Source organism: Seriola aureovittata, chromosome 22, assembly GCF_021018895.1.
Source record: "Seriola aureovittata isolate HTS-2021-v1 ecotype China chromosome 22, ASM2101889v1, whole genome shotgun sequence".
Classification (NCBI taxonomy): Eukaryota; Metazoa; Chordata; class Actinopteri; order Carangiformes; family Carangidae; genus Seriola; species Seriola aureovittata.
In genome coordinates this window covers 21375303-21396911 of record NC_079385.1, presented here as the reverse complement: position 1 = coordinate 21396911, position 21609 = coordinate 21375303, and the positions used below count along the sequence as shown (strand labels likewise).

The following is a 21609-nucleotide window of genomic DNA, read 5'->3' as shown; positions in this document are numbered from 1 at the left end:
ATATGTTATGATTTTAGGATTCTTCATAATTCACTTGGGACTATAAATACTTAGAACTATATAGATGAATGTCTGACATTGCTCCTGGTGTTCCTGTAAATTCGGCTTATATTTTATTCACCAAGTACAAGTTTATTTCATAAAAATCTGAATTGTGTCTCTGGTTCCAGCTGCTTGCTAGCTACTAGCTGCTAGCTACCGCACACCGCGGCCGTTAGCAACAAACGCTGGTATTGGCTCGTACTTAGAAACACCTGCTGTGTTAAAGGTTTGCTTAGTTTAGGACGGACGAATAATAAACCCAGACATTTATTTTTTATCTCATTTATTAAAGACATTCGTTAATTAGAGGATTTTCCAGACTTGAGAACCTGGGTGTTCACAAAACCTTGGTTCCGCTTACGTGTTTCCAGTCGGACACAATAACATTGAGTAAACTGCAGTTAACTGGGCGGGCTAGTTACTAGTTTTCACGATAGGTCGTTACGTTAGTTGATTATGAGATAACTAGTATGATTTACGGAGGGAGTCACCGGATGAGATCCTCAACATGGACCCGCTTCACAAAGCGGTTCTGCGGAAGCTGGGAGTTTATCTGTCCGGCGAGCTGCTGGTCTCAGACTCCATCGTTCCCTTCCTGTTCCAGGAGGAGGTTCTGACCGGGGCCCAGGTCGAGGACATCGAGTCCCAGCCCACAAACAGACTGAAGACTCTGAGGCTGCTGGACCTGCTCCCGACCCGCGGGCCCCGGGCCTTCCCCTCCTTCCTGCGGGCTCTGGAGGACTTCAGCTGGGTCAGAGACAGACTGCTGCTGGAGCTCCAGACTCCACCTGGACCTGGACCTGGACCTGGACCTGGACCCAGCTCGACAGGTGAGACCAGGGTGGGAAGGTACGCCTGTTTTTACCAATATCCCAGGAGTTAGTCCAGCTGAGGTTCTGAAACCAGTTCCAAACGTTGTAGTCCACGTTTAAAACCTGTTCACAGATTTATACTCCATGTAGACCACATCAGTCCGGATCAGGTCTGTCTCTAAAACTACCACAGTAACACTTGTCAGACCTGGACTAGATCAACACGGAGACTCAGGAAGCAGATGAAAGACTAGTTTTAGATTTATTAAGTTTTTATTCTGACGTGTGAACACCTGCAGACAGGTGAACCTGAAAACAAAGAGCTGAGCTCACACACTGAGGCTCATTCAACATGTAAAAACATTCAAAAATATAGAAGAAATGTTTCAGTGTTTCACAGTGTTTCAGTGTTTCACAGTGTTTCACAGTGTTTCACAGTGTTTCACAGTGTTTCACAGTGTTTCAGTGTTTCACAGTGTTTCACAGTGTTTCAGTGTTTCACAGTGTTTCACAGTGTTTCAGTGTCTCACAGTGTTTCACAGTGTTTCACAGTGTTTCAGTGTCTCACAGTGTCTCACAGTGTTTCACAGTGTTTCAGTGTCTCACAGTGTTTCACAGTGTCTCACAGTGTTTCACAGTGTTTCAGTGTTTCACAGTGTTTCAGTGTCTCAGTGTTTCACAGTGTTTCAGTGTCTCACAGTGTTTCACAGTGTTTCAGTGTTTCAGTGTTTCACAGTGTTTCACAGTGTTTCAGTGTTTCACAGTGTTTCAGTGTTTCACAGTGTTTCAGTGTCTCACAGTGTTTCACAGTGTTTCAGTGTTTCAGTGTTTCACAGTGTTTCACAGTGTTTCTCAGTGTTTCACAGTGTTTCAGTGTTTCACAGTGTTACAGTGTTTCACAGTGTTTCAGTGTTTCACAGTGTTTCACAGTGTTTCAGTGTTTCACAGTGTTTCACAGTGTTTCAGTGTTTCACAGTGTTTCACAGTGTTTCACAGTGTTTCACAGTGTTTCACAGTGTTTCACAGTGTTTCACAGTGTTTCAGTGTCTCACAGTGTTTCACAGTGTTTCAGTGTCTCACAGTGTTTCACAGTGTTTCAGTGTCTCACAGTGTTTCACAGTGTTTCAGTGTCTCACAGTGTTTCACAGTGTTTCAGTGTTTCACAGTGTTTCACAGTGTTTCAGTGTCTCACAGTGTTTCACAGTGTTTCAGTGTCTCACAGTGTTTCACAGTGTTTCAGTGTCTCACAGTGTTTCACAGTGTTTCACAGTGTTTCACAGTGTTTCACAGTGTTTCAGTGTTTCACAGTGTTTCAGTGTTTCAGTGTCTCACAGTGTTACAGTGTTTCACAGTGTTTCACAGTGTTTCACAGTGTTTCAGTGTTTCACAGTGTTTCAGTGTTTCACAGTGTTTCACAGTGTTTCACAGTGTTTCACAGTGTTTCAGTGTTTCACAGTGTTTCAGTGTTTCACAGTGTTTCACAGTGTTACAGTGTTTCACAGTGTTTCACAGTGTTTCACAGTGTTTCACAGTGTTTCAGTGTTTCACAGTGTTTCAGTGTTTCACAGTGTTTCACAGTGTTTCACAGTGTTACAGTGTTTCACAGTGTTTCACAGTGTTTCACAGTGTTTCACAGTGTTTCACAGTGTTTCAGTGTTTCACAGTGTTTCACAGTGTTTCAGTGTTTCACAGTGTTACAGTGTCTCACAGGGTTTCACAGTGTTTCACAGTGTTTCACAGTGTTTCAGTGTCTCACAGTGTTTCACAGTGTTTCAGTGTTTCAGTGTTTCACAGTGTTTCAGTGTTTCACAGTGTTTCAGTGTTTCACAGTGTTTCACAGTGTTACAGTGTTTCACAGTGTTTCAGTGTTTCACAGTGTCTCACAGTGTTTCACAGTGTTTCACAGTGTTTCAGTGTTTCACAGTGTTTCACAGTGTTTCACAGTGTTTCAGTGTTTCACAGTGTTTCACAGTGTTTCAGTGTTTCACAGTGTCTCACAGTGTTTCACAGTGTTTCACAGTGTTTCAGTGTTTCACAGTGTTTCACAGTGTTTCACAGTGTCTCACAGTGTCTCACAGTGTTTCACAGTGTTTCAGTGTTTCACAGTGTTTCACAGTGTCTCAGTGTTTCACAGTGTTTCAGTGTTTCACAGTGTTTCACAGTGTTTCAGTGTCTCACAGTGTTTCACAGTGTTTCACAGTGTTTCAGTGTCTCACAGTGTTTCACAGTGTTTCAGTGTCTCACAGTGTTTCAGTGTCTCACAGTGTTTCACAGTGTTTCACAGTGTTTCACAGTGTTTCAGTGTTTCACAGTGTTTCAGTGTTTCACAGTGTTTCAGTGTTTCACAGTGTTTCACAGTGTTTCACAGTGTTTCACAGTGTTTCACAGTGTTTCACAGTGTTTCAGTGTCTCACAGTGTTTCACAGTGTTTCACAGTGTTTCACAGTGTTTCAGTGTCTCACAGTGTTTCACAGTGTCTCACAGTGTTTCACAGTGTCTCACAGTGTTTCACAGTGTTTCAGTGTTTCACAGTGTTTCAGTGTTTCACAGTGTTTCAGTGTTTCACAGTGTTTCACAGTGTTTCACAGTGTTTCACAGTGTTTCACAGTGTTTCACAGTGTTTCAGTGTCTCATGGTGTTTCAGTGTTTCACAGTGTTTCACAGTGTTTCACAGTGTTTCAGTGTTTCACAGTGTTTCACAGTGTTTCACAGTGTTTCAGTGTCTCACAGTGTTTCACAGTGTGTTTCACAGTGTTTCACAGTGTTTCACAGTGTTTCACAGTGTTTCACAGTGTTTCAGTGTCTCATGGTGTTTCAGTGTTTCAGCGTTTGTCTGACGTCGTCACACGGCAGCTGTGATTCTCAGAATGAGACAAGACTGTAAAAGCAGTGGAGACTCTGGGATAAGACGGACTCAGTGAATAAAGACTGAAGTCTGAAGATTCTTAGAACTGATCTGAGGTCTGAGCGTCTTCCTGGAAACGACATGAATCATCAGCAGCACAAATGAAAACGTCGACTTAAAGCACCTGTAAAGTTTCATTTTCCAACAGAAAGAAAAATAAAAAAAACTCAGATACTGAGATCTGAAGTTTCACATAGAGTCATAAAGTGTTGAAAATAATAATTCTGAGATTTGTGTCACACACATTGAAATACTGAGATTAAAGTCCTGAAGTAAAATAGTGTAATTTTAGAGAGAACATCACATTTCTGACAAATAAAACAACATTAGTCAATATTGTAATAATTCAATTCTGAGATATTTTGTGAAATAAAAAAATTAATTTGTGTGAATTGAAAGATTTAAATCTGAACTTTGATTAAATTAGAAATGGTCATAATTGATTTAATTATTATTGAAATCAAAGTCTAAATTTAGAGATTAAAGTTTAATTTGAGATAAAAGATTAAATGATGAAATAAGTAAAATAAAGTCAGAATTTTCAAATCATCATTTCAAATAAAAGTTAGAACTGATAATAATTCATCATCAGCAGAAACTGATCACTTCTGATCAGAGCAGCTTCCAAACGTTCGCAGGACAATTCCAGGAACGTCGTCTTCAGACTTCAGACCGACCGTCGCTGCCGGAGAAAAAGGACGAGGAGATTCCTGGAAACGAGTCGGTTTGTTCAGAGAGAAGAAGAACTGAGTTCAGAGGAGGAGGAGGAGGAGGAGGAGGAGGAGGAAGAGGAAGAGGAAGAGGAGGAGGAGGAGGAGGAGGAGGAGGAGGAGGAGGAGGAGGAGGAGGAGGAGGAGGAGGAGGAGCAGGAGGAGGAGGAGGAGGCTGTCTAAGTTTAACCTGATGAACTGAATGAAAACTGAGAGTGAAGTCAGACCGTGTCGTTCCTGGAAGCAGCTGCTTTATCCACATCTTGCATAACAACCAGCAACATGTGTGTGAGTGTGATGACATCACCGCAGCTACAGGAGGCGGAGTCTCCACATGGTGTCCAGGTGTTTTCAGACACCGAGCTGCAGGTACAACAAACCTCCAGACTCAGCTCCATGTGCAGTTATGATCTATTTCTAAGAGGGGGAGGGGGAGGGGAGCGCTTGTTTTCCAACCTCCTCCTCCCCCTCCTCCTCCCCCTCCTCCTCAGTCGTTTATTGCCTCCTGCTTTCCAGGAACCCTGGCAGCAGCAGCAGCAGCAGCAGCAGCAGCAGCAGCAGCAGCAGCAGCGTCTGTCTTCAAGCTGCAGAGCTGGATGTTTGCGATCACGTTCATCACATGATCCGGATCCTGCTGATCCCCCAAAACAACACAGGGTTAGGGTTAGCCTCCAGAGTCCCCAGAGGAGACCAGGTCCAGTGGCACTGGACTCAGGCCACACATGTGACTGTGAGAGGATCCGGCTTCAGGTCCAGATCTCCAGACTGAGACCTGACCAGTCCTGATAATAAGATCTTTAGATTTTTACTAACGATGGATGGTGCGTTATTAATTATAAAAATCGGTATTTGTGTGAATCTCCACGTCACTGCGAAGGAGGGAAACTTCAGTGATCCTCGAGGAATAAATAAAGAAATGAAATGAAAAAACATGAGAAAGTTGATTTCAAATAAGAAAAGAAAAAGACAAAGAAACTTTCCAGACAACCCTAACCCTTTTTTACATTTAATAAAAATCATGAAAATAATGTTTCATATCATTCCTAAAATTGATAACATGCTCATTCATGACTGACAAAATATCACAACTGTGATTTCAATCCAAATTCTGACATAAAAGTTGTGAATCTGAATCTGATTCATTTCTCTTGATTTTCAAGAAAATCATAATTTCATTTATTCACACCAAAGCTCACTGATAAATCATTACATTTTAGGATTTCCTGCTCATCTGTAAACACGTATTAAAAATGAAATATGATGGTCTTCAGTGACTTTGAGATGAATTCAGAAGATATTTAATCAAACCAGAAGCTTCGTCTCGATCAGAAACCTGAGCTGTGTCGAGCTGGTGCTGCTGGTAGTTTAGAGCTTTAGTTAGTCCCGTTTCTTCATGGTCGGTTACATGTATTTTAATTTTGAGTTACTGCTCATGGTAAATCCTTTACGTCCCAGCGTCAGGACCGTTCAGCTTCAGAGTCAAATAAGAAGAATCTCCACACTGAGCTGCTGTTCGTCAGGTCACCGACTTTCACCAAGTCTCCCTGAGAACGTGCACGTCCACGTGCTCAGGACAAACAGCGAGCGAGGTTACCCGCGGCGACAGAGCACTTCCGGTGTCACAGTGACCTAAAGGGAAACAGGATGAGAGCACGTCCACTGAACAGGAGCTCATAGTATTTTTTCTTCTGTTGTTTTTGTTGATGCTGTCGACCAATCAGAGGAGACCAAACAGTGCAACCCTCCTCTGACTGAGTACTGAGAACCAGAGTCACCGCAGAGACGACGTCAGTGTCAATAAAGATTATTATTCAAACATGCTGAACACGCCGAGGAGGTGTGAGTCAGCCGTGGTCACAGCACGAGCTCCAGCTTCAGTCACATCTACCAGCTGAGAGGAAAAGCTGATCCACACACAAAGTGTTTGAAGTTTAGTCTGAAGTCTGACATTTAAAGTTTGACACAAATAAATAAAGATTAAGTTTTAAAGTTAAAATGAGAAATTTTAGGGAAAAAGTCATAAATCTGAGATTAAAGTAGAATTTTAATTTTTTGAGTTTTGATATTAAAACTGATTTTGAGAATATTTCAAACGTGATGAAAGTGAAAAATCTTGGAGATCAAATCAAACAGTGAAATGTTGAGATTATAATGAAGATCTGGATTTTCAGATTAAAATCATAATTTAATATAAAGAAAATATCAACATCAGATCAAAGTTTGAGGTGAAATCGATCATTTTCAGATTCAAGTGAAAACGCTGATCATGAATCTGACTAATCTCAGACCTTCACCTCCTCTTCCTCCCTCTAACGCCCCTCCTCCTCCTCAGACTCCTGGCAGCTTCCCGCCTCCGTCCTGCAGAGGGTCCTCTCGGATCGGGAGCTGTCCCGGCTGGCGTCTCGGCTCGGGGCGGAGTGGGAGTCGGTGCTGATGGATCTGGGTCTGTCTGCGGAGGCTCTGTTCCGGTGTCGGGCCGACCACGCCCTCAGCGCTCACGGCACGGTGCTGGCCGCTCTGGTTCAGTGGAGGCGGTCTGAGGGGAGGAGGGCCACGGTCCAGAGACTGATCCAGAGTCTGCAGGCCACCGACGTCCACCCGTCCGTCCTGCAGGACGTCCTGCTGTGATGTCATCCTTCCTGTTTCTACTCTTCTCATCATTCCACAGAAACATACGAGATTTAAAGAGACCAGAACATCTGGAAACAGTACCTCAACCAGAGCTGGCAGATGTTCTCACATTAACAGTCAGAGGTCATGTTTGAGAATGAATTCTGATGTAAGAGACAGTGACAAGTGTAAAATAAAAGTTCAGAGATCAGATTAAGAATCAACATTTTGAGTTTAACGGTCTGAATTTTCCAGATTAAGATTAAAATCTAAAGAAATCTGAATTTAAAGATGATTATTAGGAATTAAAAAAGTCTGAACTTTCAGAATAAAGTCACAAATCTGAGAGTAAAGAATCTGAGACAAACATTCAGATTCAAAGTCTGAAGCAGAATTAATTCACTTCTGAGTTTTACATGAAGAAAATCAATCACAGACTGTTCAGCAACAGAGTAAATACAAACACATGTTTATAGAAACAATAAGATTTATGTTCTTTATTTCCTCTTCTCCAGTGTGTGTGTGTGTGTGTGTGTGTGTGTGTGTGTGTGTGTGTGTGTGTGTGTGTGTGTGTGTGTGTGTGTGTGTGTGTGTGTGAGAGAGTGTGTGTGTGTGTGTGAGTGAGTGTGTGTGTGAGTGAGTGATCTGATTTTCAACCTTTTCCTGGAATTTAACTGAAACTTTGTTCGAACAGACGATTAGAGAGAGAGAGAGAGAGAGAGAGAGAGAGACAGAGAGAGGGAGAGAGAGAGAGTGAGAGAAGAAGGGAGAGAGAGAGAGAGAGAGAGAGAGAGAGAGAGTGAGAGAAGAAGGGAGAGAGAGAGAGAGAGAGACTCCTTCAGAGGCCACACTAACACACACAGTCAGCCTCTCTCTCTCTCTCTCTCTCTCTCCTCTCTCTCTCTCTCTCTCTCTCTGCTCTTCATTAATTCCTCAACAGCCTGCAGACTTCCTGCTGAGGATCAGCTTTCTGCTGCTTCTGACTCTTAAGGTGGACTGAGGAGATCCAGGATCATGTCTGTGACTTTCACCTCACTGACCTGACTGTTCTCTGTTCGACTGTTTGTTCAACTGACCTGCGGTTAATAAAGTTTCATTCACAACGTGAAACATTTTCATTTTTTCACCTGTAATGGGTTTTTTGAGTTCTGACATCTGACTGAACGAGACCAGGTGCAGACCTAGACCAGGTCCAGACTTAGACCAGGTCCAGACTTAGACCAGGTCCAGACTTAGACCAGGTCCAGACCTAGACCAGGTCCAGACTTAGACCAGGTCCAGACTTAGACCAGGTCCAGACTTAGACCAGGTCCAGACTTAGACCAGGTCTGGTAACCAGCCGTCTGAAGAGTAAATGTAGCTTCACGGTGCTAAGTTAGCGACGCTGCCTGTAAACACCCCCTGATAATCATTTTGATTGGTCAACGATTGACGATGTAACTTCACTCAGTCAGTCAGTCAAGTTCTCAGTCTTGTCTCACTGTTTGTGGTCCTCTTGGAATGAACTGAACCTGATACCTGTGTAAGTATGTTCAGACTTTTATTCTGAAATTAATCTGAAAGTAGACAGAAGTCAGGAATCTGAAATTTGAAGAGAGTCTGAGGTTTGAGTCTAAAATCAGGAATTTAAACTATAGATTTAAATAAAAACCAGGAGTCTGAGATTAAGATGCTGAAATGATTTAAAAACTGATCAGAAAGTGTGGGTGTGATGTTGTTCAGTTGTGTATCAGTAGATAATCAGTAGATAATCAGTTTCTGTGGAGGTGATTTCCTGAAGTAAAGTGAATAAATCAGAGATTAGACCCAGTCGTTAAATCAGAAACAGGGAACACGTGCAGAGTGTTTGTCAGTGAATGCAGCAGAAACACAGAGTGGATGTTTGGATGTGTGACAGCAGCAGCAGCCTCCTCCTCCTCCTCCTGTCAGTCCTGTGAGTTTCTCAGAAAGCTGTGAACACTGAGCTTTATATCCTCGCTGCTTCCAAGAAACTGGAAATATTTAGAGGCTGCTGCTGCTGACGGAGCCTTTTTCTAGTTTTACTGGCTGAAAGTGGGACGGCGACAGACTGAGCAGAGTGTTAACCCCCGACGCTCCGGCTCTCTGCAACCACAGGAGCTTTAACGTCTGATGTGCCTTCATGTGTTTTCTCTGAACGCTGCGTCTCCTTTCTGTGTCAGATTCACAAACACTGAGAGGTTCAGGGAACGTAGGAAACATACACACTCTCTCCTCTCCATGTCCCTTTATATGAAACGTCCTCCGGCTGAATTTCCTCCTAAACTAAATGTAAATGTTGGTCCTATCCCGGGCCGGACTCTCTCCCCTGGTGACCCCCGCTGTACCTGACCAACCGACCATCCAACCAACCAACCGACCATCCAACCATCCAACTGACCATCCAACCGACCAACCAACCGACCATCCAACCAACTGACCATCCAACCAACCGACCAACTGACCATCCAACCAACCGGCCGACCATCCAACCGACCAACCAACTGACCATCCAACCAACCAACCATCCAATCAACCAACCGACCAACCAACCAACCATCCAACCAACCAACCGACCAACCGACCATCCAACCGACCAACCAACTGACCATCCAACCAACCGACCATCCAACCAACAAACCGACTGACCATCCAACCGACCATCCAACCATCCAACCGACCATCCAACCGACCATCCAACCAACCAACCGACCATCCAACCGACCATCCAACCAACCAACCGACCATCCAACCAACTGACCATCCAACCAACCAACCAACTGACCATCCAACCGACCGACCGACCATCCAACTGACCAACCAACCAGCACTCTGGAGCCGACAGGACGAGTTGATTAGAAGTGAATTGGTAATCATTTTGATTAGTGAACACTTCCTGGTTTCTCTTTGACTGTGTTTGAGTTTTTGTGGATCTGGACTCTGAGTCTGTCTCTGAACTCACCACCATCTTTGTGTCTGAGGAAGAATGGCGGGAACAATCGATTGATTATTAAAGAGAATACCTGTCAGATGTATTGATCTCCTCTGATGGATTAATGAAACCTCACTGAGGGTTTCTGTCTGTCCATCATCAACACTTCCTGTCTTCAAACTGGATCTGGACTCTGAGTCCCTCTAAAGACCAGATCCAGATCCTGGAGGATGAGGACCTGATACTGATACCTGATCAGTGATCAATGACAGAAACACAGTGGAAACTTCTGTTCTCACCTTTAACTACAGGTGTGGATGTTTATGTGGAGCCTTTCAAAACAAAAGTTGGAACGTGTTTCACAATAAAAGCATAAAATCTCTAATGTGCAGCACAGCAACAGAAACATGTGGAGTTTTACATTTCACTGAGAGACATCATGTGACGTCTGCACACGTGTCACATGATCAACTTACAGCAGCTTCTCTCTCTTTAGTTACTGTGACTGAAACATCTCAGTCTGTGTGTGTGTTACAGTCTGTGTGTGTGTTACAGTGTGTGTGTTTCTGTGTGTGTGTGTGTGTGTTTCACTGTGTTTTGGTTGATGAGGTCACATGACTCTGGAGTAAACACATTCATGTTTACCAGATGGACACGTGTGAGGTCATGTGGGCTGGACGATGATGTCAGAGCATCAGGAGGAATCTCCTTATATGGAGTCTGACTGACTGAAGTATCTATCTATCTATCTATCTATCTATCTATCTATCTATCTATCTATCTATCTATCTGTCTCTCTCTTTCTGTCTGCCTGTCTGTCTGTCTGTCTCTCTCTTTCTGTCTGTCAGTGCTTGTGAGCTCTTGCACTCTGTGACCTGCTGCTGCTCTGAAACTGATTTCTTAGAAGATGTTTAACATGAACACACACACACACACACACACACACACACACACACACACTCACTCACTCAGAGTTATGAGTTAGCTGGGAGCTGTTTGTATGAATGTGATTTGTAACACCTGCTCTAAAACACCAGGACAGATGTTTGTTAATGACAAATATTATATCAGAAATTCTTTTGTCAATCCATACTTCCCTACCCACAATGCATCAGTGTTGTTGTCAGACAACAGTAACATCAGGAGTCTTGTCTCCCCCTACAGGAGGCGTCCTGCTGTTTCTCTGATCCAGCTGCAGTGAACAGCTGCGACCAGCAGGGGGCGTCACACACTCATGAACACATGAGCGCAGCTGTGATAGGACACAAAGCAAAGACAATACACCAACAATATCAGACGACTGACGTCACCATGACGACAATAATCAATAAAAACCACAATCTGAACTCGTGTCCAAGAAGAACCAGTAACAGGAGACAGAGACAGGATGTGGACAAAGGAACAAAAAGGTCAATAATCACTGATGTATTCACTCCTGTTGTTAAATTATAAACATAAATAATAACAATAATCTATATCCTGTCAATACCTCAGTCCAAACCACAGGAAGTAAAGAGTCAGAAGACAAACAGACACATCCACAGTTAATAAACACTTCCACATTATTCATTAATATTCATCAGTGTAGTAGGAGCAGAAACACCTGAGAACCAGCTGACATCAGGTGAACTGATCACATGATCAGGTGTCCTCCAGATCAGACCAACATGTGACTGTTGTGTCATGTGATAATTTCATGTGTTTTTCACTCTGATTATTTGGATTATTAAAATGATTTATATTGAATATTAAACTGTGGATCTTAAAACTCTGATATTGTTTCCTTTGACTTCATGGTGTTTCATAAATATAAATTAAATATAATATATACAGACGAGACGTTTCCTAGAACTGAAATTAAAATAAATTAAAATATAATTCAACTCTATACTAATATATAATTATTTTCTGCTTTCAGAGAATCGTAGTAAAAAAAATAATTGATGCAAAGTTTAAATGATTTAAAGATAAATCGTGTATTTTGTAAATATAATATTTTATCATGTTTCAGTCACAGTAACTAAAGAGAGAGAAGCTGCTGTAAGTTGATCATGTGACACGTGTGCAGACGTCACATGATGTCTCTCAGTGAAATGTAAAACTCCACATGTTTCTGTTGCTGTGCTGCACATTAGAGAGTTTATGCTTTTATTGTGAAACACGTTCCAACTTTTGTTTTGAAAGGCTCCACATAAACATCCACACCTGTAGTTAAAGGTGAGAACAGAAGTTTCCACTGTGTTTCTGTCATTGATCACTGATCAGGTATCAGTATCAGGTCCTCATCCTCCAGGATCTGGATCTGGTCTTTAGAGGGACTCAGAGTCCAGATCCAGTTTGAAGACAGGAAGTGTTGATGATGGACAGACAGAAACCCTCAGTGAGGTTTCATTAATCCATCAGAGGAGATCAATACATCTGACAGGTATTCTCTTTAATAATCAATCGATTGCTCCCGCCATTCTTCCTCAGACACAAAGATGGTGGTGAGTTCACTGTCACAGAAAACTGAGGAATCGGAAAATACTCTCATGTGAGCAGCTGCTATCTGTGAGTTTATGACGTCAGAATTGTTGCCATTGATTATTGATTCATTGATCAGTTGATCCTGTTGGGTTCTGGTTCTGTGGTCGGTTCACAGAGCACATGCTGTAATGGTGATGAAGATGAAGATGAAGAGGAGCAGGAGCAGTGGGGGGGAGGGGGAGGACCCGTGTGTGTCTCCATGCAGCCTCCGGAGCGCAGGGCGGGGCGACGCCGCGCAGCAGCAGCAGCTTCATCACCGCTGACCGACACCGACCTCCTGCTCGTCTCCAGGCCGCGGCATGGACCCCGGAGCCCGGCCTGCTTCCTCTGAATCACAGCGGGTCCGGTTCGAGCTGCGGTCCGTTCGGCTGATGGTGACGACGATGATGATGGTAACAGTGCTGATGAAGATGATGATGGCGGTGTGCAGTTAGAGCTGCGGAGCGGAAACTGAGCGCAGACTGAGCGGGAGCATCGCGCTCCGATGCAGCAGAAAAATCGCCATTGTTTGGATGCGCCGCAGCCCGAGAGGAAGAACCCGGAGCTCCGTGAAACCGTGTGACCGACAGACACCATGCTTTCCCCGCTGCTCCCCGCGCTCTGCCTGCTCTGCTTTGTCCAGGTAAGGAGCTCTGTTTTCGGGTTAATACTGAGCGTCGGAGCCGCGGCTGCCGCCTGTCTGATGTCATGTGAGGCAGCGGCGGTCTGTGGCTTTGTTTGGACAGAACAGATCCGATCAGATCGATTCGAGTTCAATACTGAGGTTCTGTGAGAGGCGGCGGGTGGATGTGAGAGCGGGAGTCGGTGGAGTGGAGACACGGACGCGCTGTGGCACCGCAGGTCGGTTAGAGAGGCAGCCAGCAGCTCGTTGTGTCCCGCAGAAAGTGGGTCAGTCGGCTGCAGCCTCAGTGAGTCCCTGCATGTCTGTCAGCATCACTGAGCCTCACACACACACACACACACACACACACACACACACACACACACACACACACACACTGAGGCCTGCCAACACAAACACCAGAAACACCCTGTGAGGAGGAGGAGGAGGAGCTCAGCTGCTCTTCCTCTCTGAACAGCTGCTTTAGCTTCACCTGCACAGGTGTGACGTCCTGCGGCTCAGAGGTTCTGCTGCTGGGTTTCTGATCACACTGGTTCAGTGTAGTTTGTTTACTGAGACAATAAAAGCCTCAGTTCGCTGCTGTGTTTTGACCTGAGGACGTGTAGGAGAGGAAAATCTACTTGTAATGTTTCAGCTGATATTATTGATCAGTTGATCAGTGAAGATCATTAATATTTCCTGGCTGGAAAGTAATCTGATTTTAATTAAACCTGTTCATTTAATTTCCACTGATCTGATTTCAAACTGACCAGGTGCTGTGTTGTGTTCAGGTGTGTTGTGTTCAGGTGTGTTGTGTTCAGGTGTGTTGTGTTCAGGGGTGTTGTGTTCAGGGGTGTTGTGTTCAGGGGTGTTGTGTTCAGGTGTGTTGTGTTCAGGTGTGTTGTGTTCAGGGGTGTTGTGTTCAGGGGTGTTGTGTTCAGGTGTGTTGTGTTCAGGGGTGTTGTGTTCAGGGGTGTTGTGTTCAGGGGTGTTGTGTTCAGGTGTGTTGAGTTCAGGGGTGTTGTGTTCAGGTGTGTTGTGTTCAGGGGTGTTGGGTGTTGAGTTCAGGGGTGTTGAGTTCAGGTGTGTTGAGTTCAGGTGTGTTGAGTTCAGGGGTGTTGTGTTCAGGGGTGTTGAGTTCAGGTGTGTTGTGTTCAGGGGTGTTGAGTTCAGGTGTGTTGTGTTCAGGTGCAGGAGAGCTGGTGGTGTAGTTTATGAAATGTAATGAAATAATAAAATGATGCTCATACACTCAGAGCAGAGGTTCTCAACATGAGGATCAGGACCCATCGGGGGGTCCAGTGTAGATTTGAGGGGTCCTGGGACAAAAAAGAAAGAACCTGAACACACTGAACCTGAAGAGCTGCTTCCATTAACAATGAATCAATCGATCAGTGTTCAGGTTATTACCTCTCCTGTGATGAGTCCTGCTTCACGGAGGTTCTACTGTTCACTCTGCCCTCACTCATTTAAATGGTTGGGCGTAATATTAGGAACAGCTCTCCGTCTGTTGTAACGTTGAACAGCAGCACAACCTCCGTCCTCCAGCTGAATCATCAGCTCGACAAACTGAAGCTTCACGACGGAGGAGTTCCTGCAGGCTCCAGCAGGGACACGGAAATAACTCACACACCATTTAAAGGAGAGAGTCACACACCTGGACAATGTCCTTCAGATGTGTTAGTGTCCAACAAAGACTCATTCACTGTGACAGGAAACAGACTCAGTGACTTTATACTTTTAATTCATTAGTGGATGAATAACTTTTCAAATAATAACTGAGTCAAATAAAAGAAAACGTCTCTTATTGTTGGACTCCGACACGATGTTGCAGTTACAGTAGAATTCACTTGATTCCAACCACCGACCGAGTCCACAGCGACATCAAGGCAGGGTCCCCCCGGGGGCCAGGTGTCCAGGGGGGGCCCTACAGGCCCCAGGTGCACCATGTGTCAGTGCACACCTGCAGGGCCAGTAACAGGTGAGCCTGAGCCAACTCAAAGAGATCCAGGTCAGTGTGATGTGAACACAGGCTGTAGAAAACCGGACTGAGCTTCAGGTTCCAGACCAGCTTCTAAAACATCATAATATCATTGTTCTTGATTTTCTTTCTTCATCCTTTGTTTGTTTCGGTTGAAGCCTCTCTCACACTCTCAGTCCGTGTTCGGTTTTATCTGATGCGTCAGTTTCCAATTTCCTCTGTGATATCAGCAGCGCTGGTGGATTCATATTAAACTGAGTGTCCCTGTGAAAACAAACCGAGGGGAAACAGAGATGTTGAATGTAGAATAATTGTTGTTTTTTTAAAATGATCACGCCAGGATTTGTTTCGTATTATTCCACCAAAACCCATAATCCAAGAAGAACAGGCTGTCGTCCCGTCTGAGTGACTGGTGGTTAAATACAGTCGTCAGATTTCTGCTCATTTCATCTTTGATGAAGGATCCAGTGTCTCCGTCCAACGACAATAAATGAGCGCCGCTGAATAATGTCAGAACATATTAGATTGAACTTATAACTACAAGTGTGTTTACTTTACGTTAATAAGAATGTTTATGAAATTATAAAAGTTAGGGAGGAAAAATCTCTTTTACTGTCAACACCAAGCCACCGTCTTTATCACTGTCGCTCGCAACAGCTGCATGAACTCTAACGACTCGTGATCTTTCTTCTCATCATTAGAGTCATTAGTGTGATTCAGTCTTAATGACGAACATATTCATTCATGTTAAAGCTGGAGAATCACTAATCATCTACATTGATCCTGTTGAAGGTCTGTCTCCACTTTAGCTGATGAGCTAACTTTACATTAGCTTACTTTAGCCAATGTTACATTAGCTAACATTGCATTAGCTTTCTTTAGCTAACGTTACATTAGCTAACACTGCATTAGCTCACATAAGGTAACGTTACATTAGGTTACTTCATCTACCGTTACATCAGCTTTCTATAGCTAACATCACATTAGCTTACTTTAGCCAGTGTTACATTGACTAACATTGAATTAGCTCACATAAGCTAACATCACATTAGCTTTCTTTAGCTAACGTAGTGGTTTCACAGAGTGACTAAATGAGCTGCAGCTCAGCCCTGAAAGTCCAAACATCCTGATTAAAGTCATTAAAAGTAAAGTTTATTTTCTATCCTTTAGCATTAGCTGTTACGAATCCTTAAGAACCTTTTAAATATTTAAAAAGAAGGTGAACTGTTTATGTTTAACGAACCATTTTTGTCCCAGACACCACTCAGCAGCACACGTTCATACTGGGAGTCGGGTTTGGGTTTTAAATGTAACAGTACCAGTCAGGTTCTGATGGAGTTCCTGTGATGACCAGTTTCCCTCTTGTAAATATCGATCACACAAACGTCCAAGTTACGACAAACTGTTGTTACGGTGATGAAACGGAGAAATCTGTGCTGCAGCTCATTGAGACGAGGGATTTTAAAACACTATGTGTTTGATTGGAGACGTGGACATGAAACAGGCAGCGGTTGTGACGCTTCAGATGTTGGAGACAAACCCAGTGAAACGAGTGTCTCCTCAGATGTGATCTGTGCTGCTGCTGCTGGTTTTCATGGCGATTAGTGTGATAATCATCTTATTACCACCATGTGAGCTCATTAATGCTCTCAGCCTGCTGGAGGATGAGACTCATCTCCATATGGAAAACAAAAAGAGTCATTAAGCACCACCCGGGGATTGAACCTCCAACACCAAATATCTGATAATGACATAATTAACATTATCATCCAAACACTGAGTTCCAGGTTAAACACAGACATGAGATCTGTGACCGTCAGGATGTGGGTGATGGTTCAGTGATGATGCAGGTGCTATCAGGTAAAATAGGTCCTTTCATCATGTTCATCATCAAACATGAGAATAATTATTGTTCAGTCTGAAATTATTTCCAAAATCCTCAGTAGGTAAATATTCTGAGGCTGTTCCAGAGGTGTGAGTGTTTTTTATTATGAATTAAATTCCTGACCTCAAATAAATATTTGTACACAACTTGTGACCAAACCCGCCGATACGACGTGACGCGACGCGAAACGATACGACGTGACGTGACGCGAAACGATACGACGTGACGTGACGTGACGCGAAACGTAAGACGCGATAATATACGACGTGACGCGACGCGAAACGATACAACGTGACGTGACGTGACGCGAAACGTAAGACGCGATAATATACGACATGACGCGACGCGAAACGATACGACGTGACGCGAAACGATACGACGCGGCGCGACGCGAAACGATACGACGTGACGCGAAACGTAAGACGCGATAATATACGACGTGACGCGACGCGAAACGATACGACGTGACGCGACGCGAAACGTAAGACGCGATAATATACGACGTGACGCGACGCGAAACGATACGATGCGGCGCGAAACGATGCGACACAATACGACGTGACGCGAAACCATACGATGCGATATGAAACGACGCAATACAACGTGACGCAACGCGACGCGATATGACACGACACGTTAAGTAAAACAATCATACTTCAGTCAATTTGACAGATATTGTGATACGAGTCTGTTTAAGTGGCAATGTTCATTTTTACATTTAATTTTCATTTAAATAAATATAAAAATGATGATGTGATTTTTTTCTGGCTTTGTAGCAACAAGGATGTTTCCTTCTTTACTTAAATAGTTTATTTAAGAAATAGTTATGTATGTATGTAAATATGATCAACAAATAAATTATGATCATTAAGACTTTAGTGATCCCTGGATGAAGTTCACAAACTACCCAGCTGTAATACAGACCTTTTTATATTTCAATAATTTGATTTATATTATTCTGAAATTACTCGTTAAAGAGACTACTCATTATTTGAAATTTAAGTATATTTATTATATTTAGAGGCTTTTAGGTTCTTGTAGCAGGAACATCTTTCACAGAAATCTGAAATGTGGAAATTGATTTAAACCTTTTCCAAACGTGTGTGTGAAATTCTCAGTAGCTCAGCAGTCGGCTTGTTTTAGAGCGTGTTGTGTGAAGTCCGGGTCTGAATTTGCATATGACAGACTGAGTGTAAAGCCTGTTATCTCACAGCTTCAGCTTCTGGCAGCTCCTCTGATGTAAACTGTGTTTCAGGAATCACAGATCTTTGATCTCTGGTTTCAGAAACAGGAGAAGCTCAGAGCGGAGGAACCTGCTCTGCTTTCACACGCTGGATTTGCTTGTTTTTTTTCCTCCAGAGGAAAGACTGTCAGTGTGTGGTGAATTCTTCCTTAATGACCTGTTTGGGCTCATTATCCTGCCTGGCAAACACAGAAATGACCTGCAGGTCTCCAACATGGCAGAACACCAGCGCTGGCAGCTCTCTGCTGTTTCTCCCTCCGTTAGCATCATTAGCCGTGAAGCTCTGGATGTGAATGAAACGTGACATTCAGCTAAAGTTACATGTTTCTCAAATTCATTCTGTTCATATGATATAATAAAGCATCAGTATTTTACAGATACTGTGTTGATATCAGATTAAAAACCTATTAGCAGATACTTTTAATTATAAAACAAGCTTAAACAAAAAACATAAAGCCACTTCGATGTGGATGTGATGATAAATTAAAGAAAGTAAAGAAGAGCGTTCATTTGTTTTGAGTGTATTCTGGGTTTTATATGATGGAGAACACAGACGCTGCAGTTTAAAAGTTGTTTTAAAGTTTGTATTCAGTTCAACTCATAGGTAACTTTAACATTTCACTGCTAACGGAGGAGAAAAGGCTCATGTACATTTTAGATTTACCTTTAATATTCATAGTTATTTTTGAAACAATGACTCCTTTGATTTCAGACAGAAGTAAACAGCAGCAGCTTCTCATTTATAATCAGCAAATGTAGATTTAACACAAATGTCAACTGTCGTTAGCACTCATTAGCTTTAGCTAGCTAATCAACGTTAGCTCCGCAATAAAACAGCAGCAGAGAAAAGCACCTTCATACAAAAATATACAACTTACAAATAAGTGTAATATGAGATAGGAAGCTTATTGATAGTAAGTACGCTAACTGTTGTCCTGGGATTAACAGTGGATTACTACTGTAGGTAGCGAGATGTTAGCTAGACATGCTACGTTATTAGCTGACCTGAGAGCAGACGAACAGTTTATTACGTAACTTTCACTTTAGCTTTTGTGTTTTTGGTTTAGAAACAGAACAGTCGGATAAAGTAATCTGATTACAGTCATAGTTTTTAAACACGTGACGTTCACTTCCGTCCTGCCAGGTGACGAACATCGATATCAGATCTGGAAACCGATCGATCGGCGCGTCGCTAATGCTGTGGTAGATGTCGATCAGTTAGAAGTTATTGATTGGCTTGTGGCTTCCTGTTTCCGTCATTCTGAAGCTCTGTCTCTCGTCCTCTCCGCTGGAGCGCGGCTCCTTTTCTCTCTGTGGTGGGGGGGTCGGATAAGCAGCCATTGTTGCTGCTCTCATTCAGGCTGTGGGCAGGAGGACTTTTTGTTTTCTACTTCAACACGGCTGCTGCTCATTCCTCTTTGTTTACTTTGATTAAAAGCCAGAGGAGGGTGGAGGTGGAGGTGGAGGTGGAGGTGGAGGTGGAGGGAACCTCGGCCCGTCAGTGCAGCATTTTTTCTTTAATTACCTCCTGTTTTCATTAATTAAAGATGTTTGTGCTCCTGTTTTGTCCCGAGGAGGTTTTCAGAAAAACTGCAGCGTCGACTAAACGGCTCGTGTTTTCAGAGACGGTGAAACAGCAGATTAATCTTCACGTTTCAAACATGTCGGAGCTTTAAGACCTAAAGTCAGTTTGAATAGTGAGAACATTACTATCGAACCTAATGGTGAAAAACCGTCAAGAGAAACAGATCAGTGACTGTGCAACCACGACTCACCTGAGGACTCACCTGCTAAAATCTGAACCAATCACGCTTCGCTGCTGGAGCTGTTGTGTAACGTGTGTTTGTTATTCTGCTGCTCTAAGTGAACGGGTCAGTTCAGCTGTTGATCATCAGTTATCTGAGTGTGTGTGTGTGTGTGTGTGTGTGTTGGTATCCAGGCTGCAGTTTGAAGCACAAAGAATAAACTGGGTGTTTTCCTCTGCGTGTCTAATTCAGTGTGATTAAGCGCTGGCTCTAATCGGAGCGTCTGTTACCTCAGCAGACTGCACTGATTACATCCTCAGATTATTAGTGCACTTTCACATACGGGGTTTAACCCTGACAGCGATAATCCAAACAGCTCTTTAAACTTCCCGTTGTTCTCCTGACTCGTATCGGACGGGTCGCACGGCGGTGTGATGGTTAAACATGTTCAGCTCTGCGTGTGAAGCTTTTATTCACACACATGTTCTACTTCACTCTGCAGCTGAGTTTCACCTGACTGTGTGAAGATGTTTACTGCCTTAACATTACAGATGTTACAACAGCTGTTGATGTTCCTGACCTACAGCCTGTAAAACAACCCGTGTTTTACATTGAAATGTCTACACACGTGATGTGGCGGGAAATATCGCAGTATAAAGTATCAGCCGGCGTCGACTTCCATCTCCATGTTTTCTTCCAGCCAAAGTCTAAAAACACAAAACTAATGGTTTAATGATCATGTGACAAAGTAAAAGCAGGAATCACAATATTTGACATTTTTCACTATTTGTGTTTGAAAAATGAATAAAATGATTGATTGATGATGAAAGTAGCTGCTGATTAATCTTGTGTTGATGGACGGCTGATGAGTTTTTAAAAAGAAGCTCCGAGATGAATTTTCTGTCACATGGCAAAGAAAAGCTGGAAATCCTCAAGTTCATGATATAATAACTTATAATCAGGAGCAGATGAGTTGGAAAACAGCTGGAAACATCAGGAATACAGTAGTAGTACAGCCATGCAGTGGTGACTGCTGGTGTCTCTCTGTTGTGCGTTAAAAATCAGATGGAAGTGGAGAAGAAAAGTGTCTCGTCGCTCGGGAGTTTTGGGGCAGAGTTTTGGGGCGGACCTTTGGGGTCGACCTTTGAGGCGGACCTTTGGGCGTGTGTCTGGGAACTGAACGTCATGGAATGAAAATCATTCTTGTGACTGAAGGTGAAATGTTTCATTATCTTACATCTGGAGAAAATGATTTACACATTTATCACAACGTTCATTTATTACGAGCTGCAGCGGCAGCAGTGGAGAGCAGATACAGAGAGGTGTCGTACCACGCCGTCAGCCGCCCCCCAGCCTCATTCATAGTCTAATGGACTCTGGAGGTCCCGGTCCCCCCCCCACCACCACCCCACCCCCACCCCCCCCCCCCACCCCCACCCCCACCCTCCTACACAAAGAAAAACAAAAACTGGAGGTTTGCATGATAATGTTGGCAGCTGCCTGAGGGCGACGCCTCCTGACCCCCCCCCCCCCCCCCCCCCCACACACACACACACACACACACACACACACCCCACACACACACACACACACACACCCCCCCCACACACACACACACAC

The 21609-nt window shown here is 43.6% G+C and overlaps 2 protein-coding genes across 5 annotated transcripts in view; both read left to right on the top strand.

The window, feature by feature from the left end:
• Window positions 1-5: 5 nt before the first annotated feature.
• On the top strand, window positions 6-8189 carry cradd (CASP2 and RIPK1 domain containing adaptor with death domain). Its single transcript, XM_056367463.1, has 2 exons — window positions 6-872; window positions 6802-8189. Exons 1-2 carry the CDS (start codon window positions 551-553, stop codon window positions 7095-7097), a joined length of 618 nt encoding a protein of 205 aa, XP_056223438.1. The 5' UTR covers window positions 6-550; the 3' UTR covers window positions 7098-8189.
• Window positions 7135-21609, top strand: part of ptpro (protein tyrosine phosphatase receptor type O) — a 53913-nt gene continuing 39438 nt past the window's right edge. For all 4 annotated transcript variants that reach the window (XM_056367461.1, XM_056367460.1, XM_056367459.1 and 1 more), the window contains exons 1-2: window positions 7135-7248; window positions 11173-13156. In XM_056367461.1, the coding sequence (XP_056223436.1) occupies window positions 13109-13156 (48 nt within the window). In that variant the 5' untranslated portion in view covers window positions 7135-7248; window positions 11173-13108. The remainder of the gene's footprint in view (window positions 7249-11172; window positions 13157-21609) is intronic.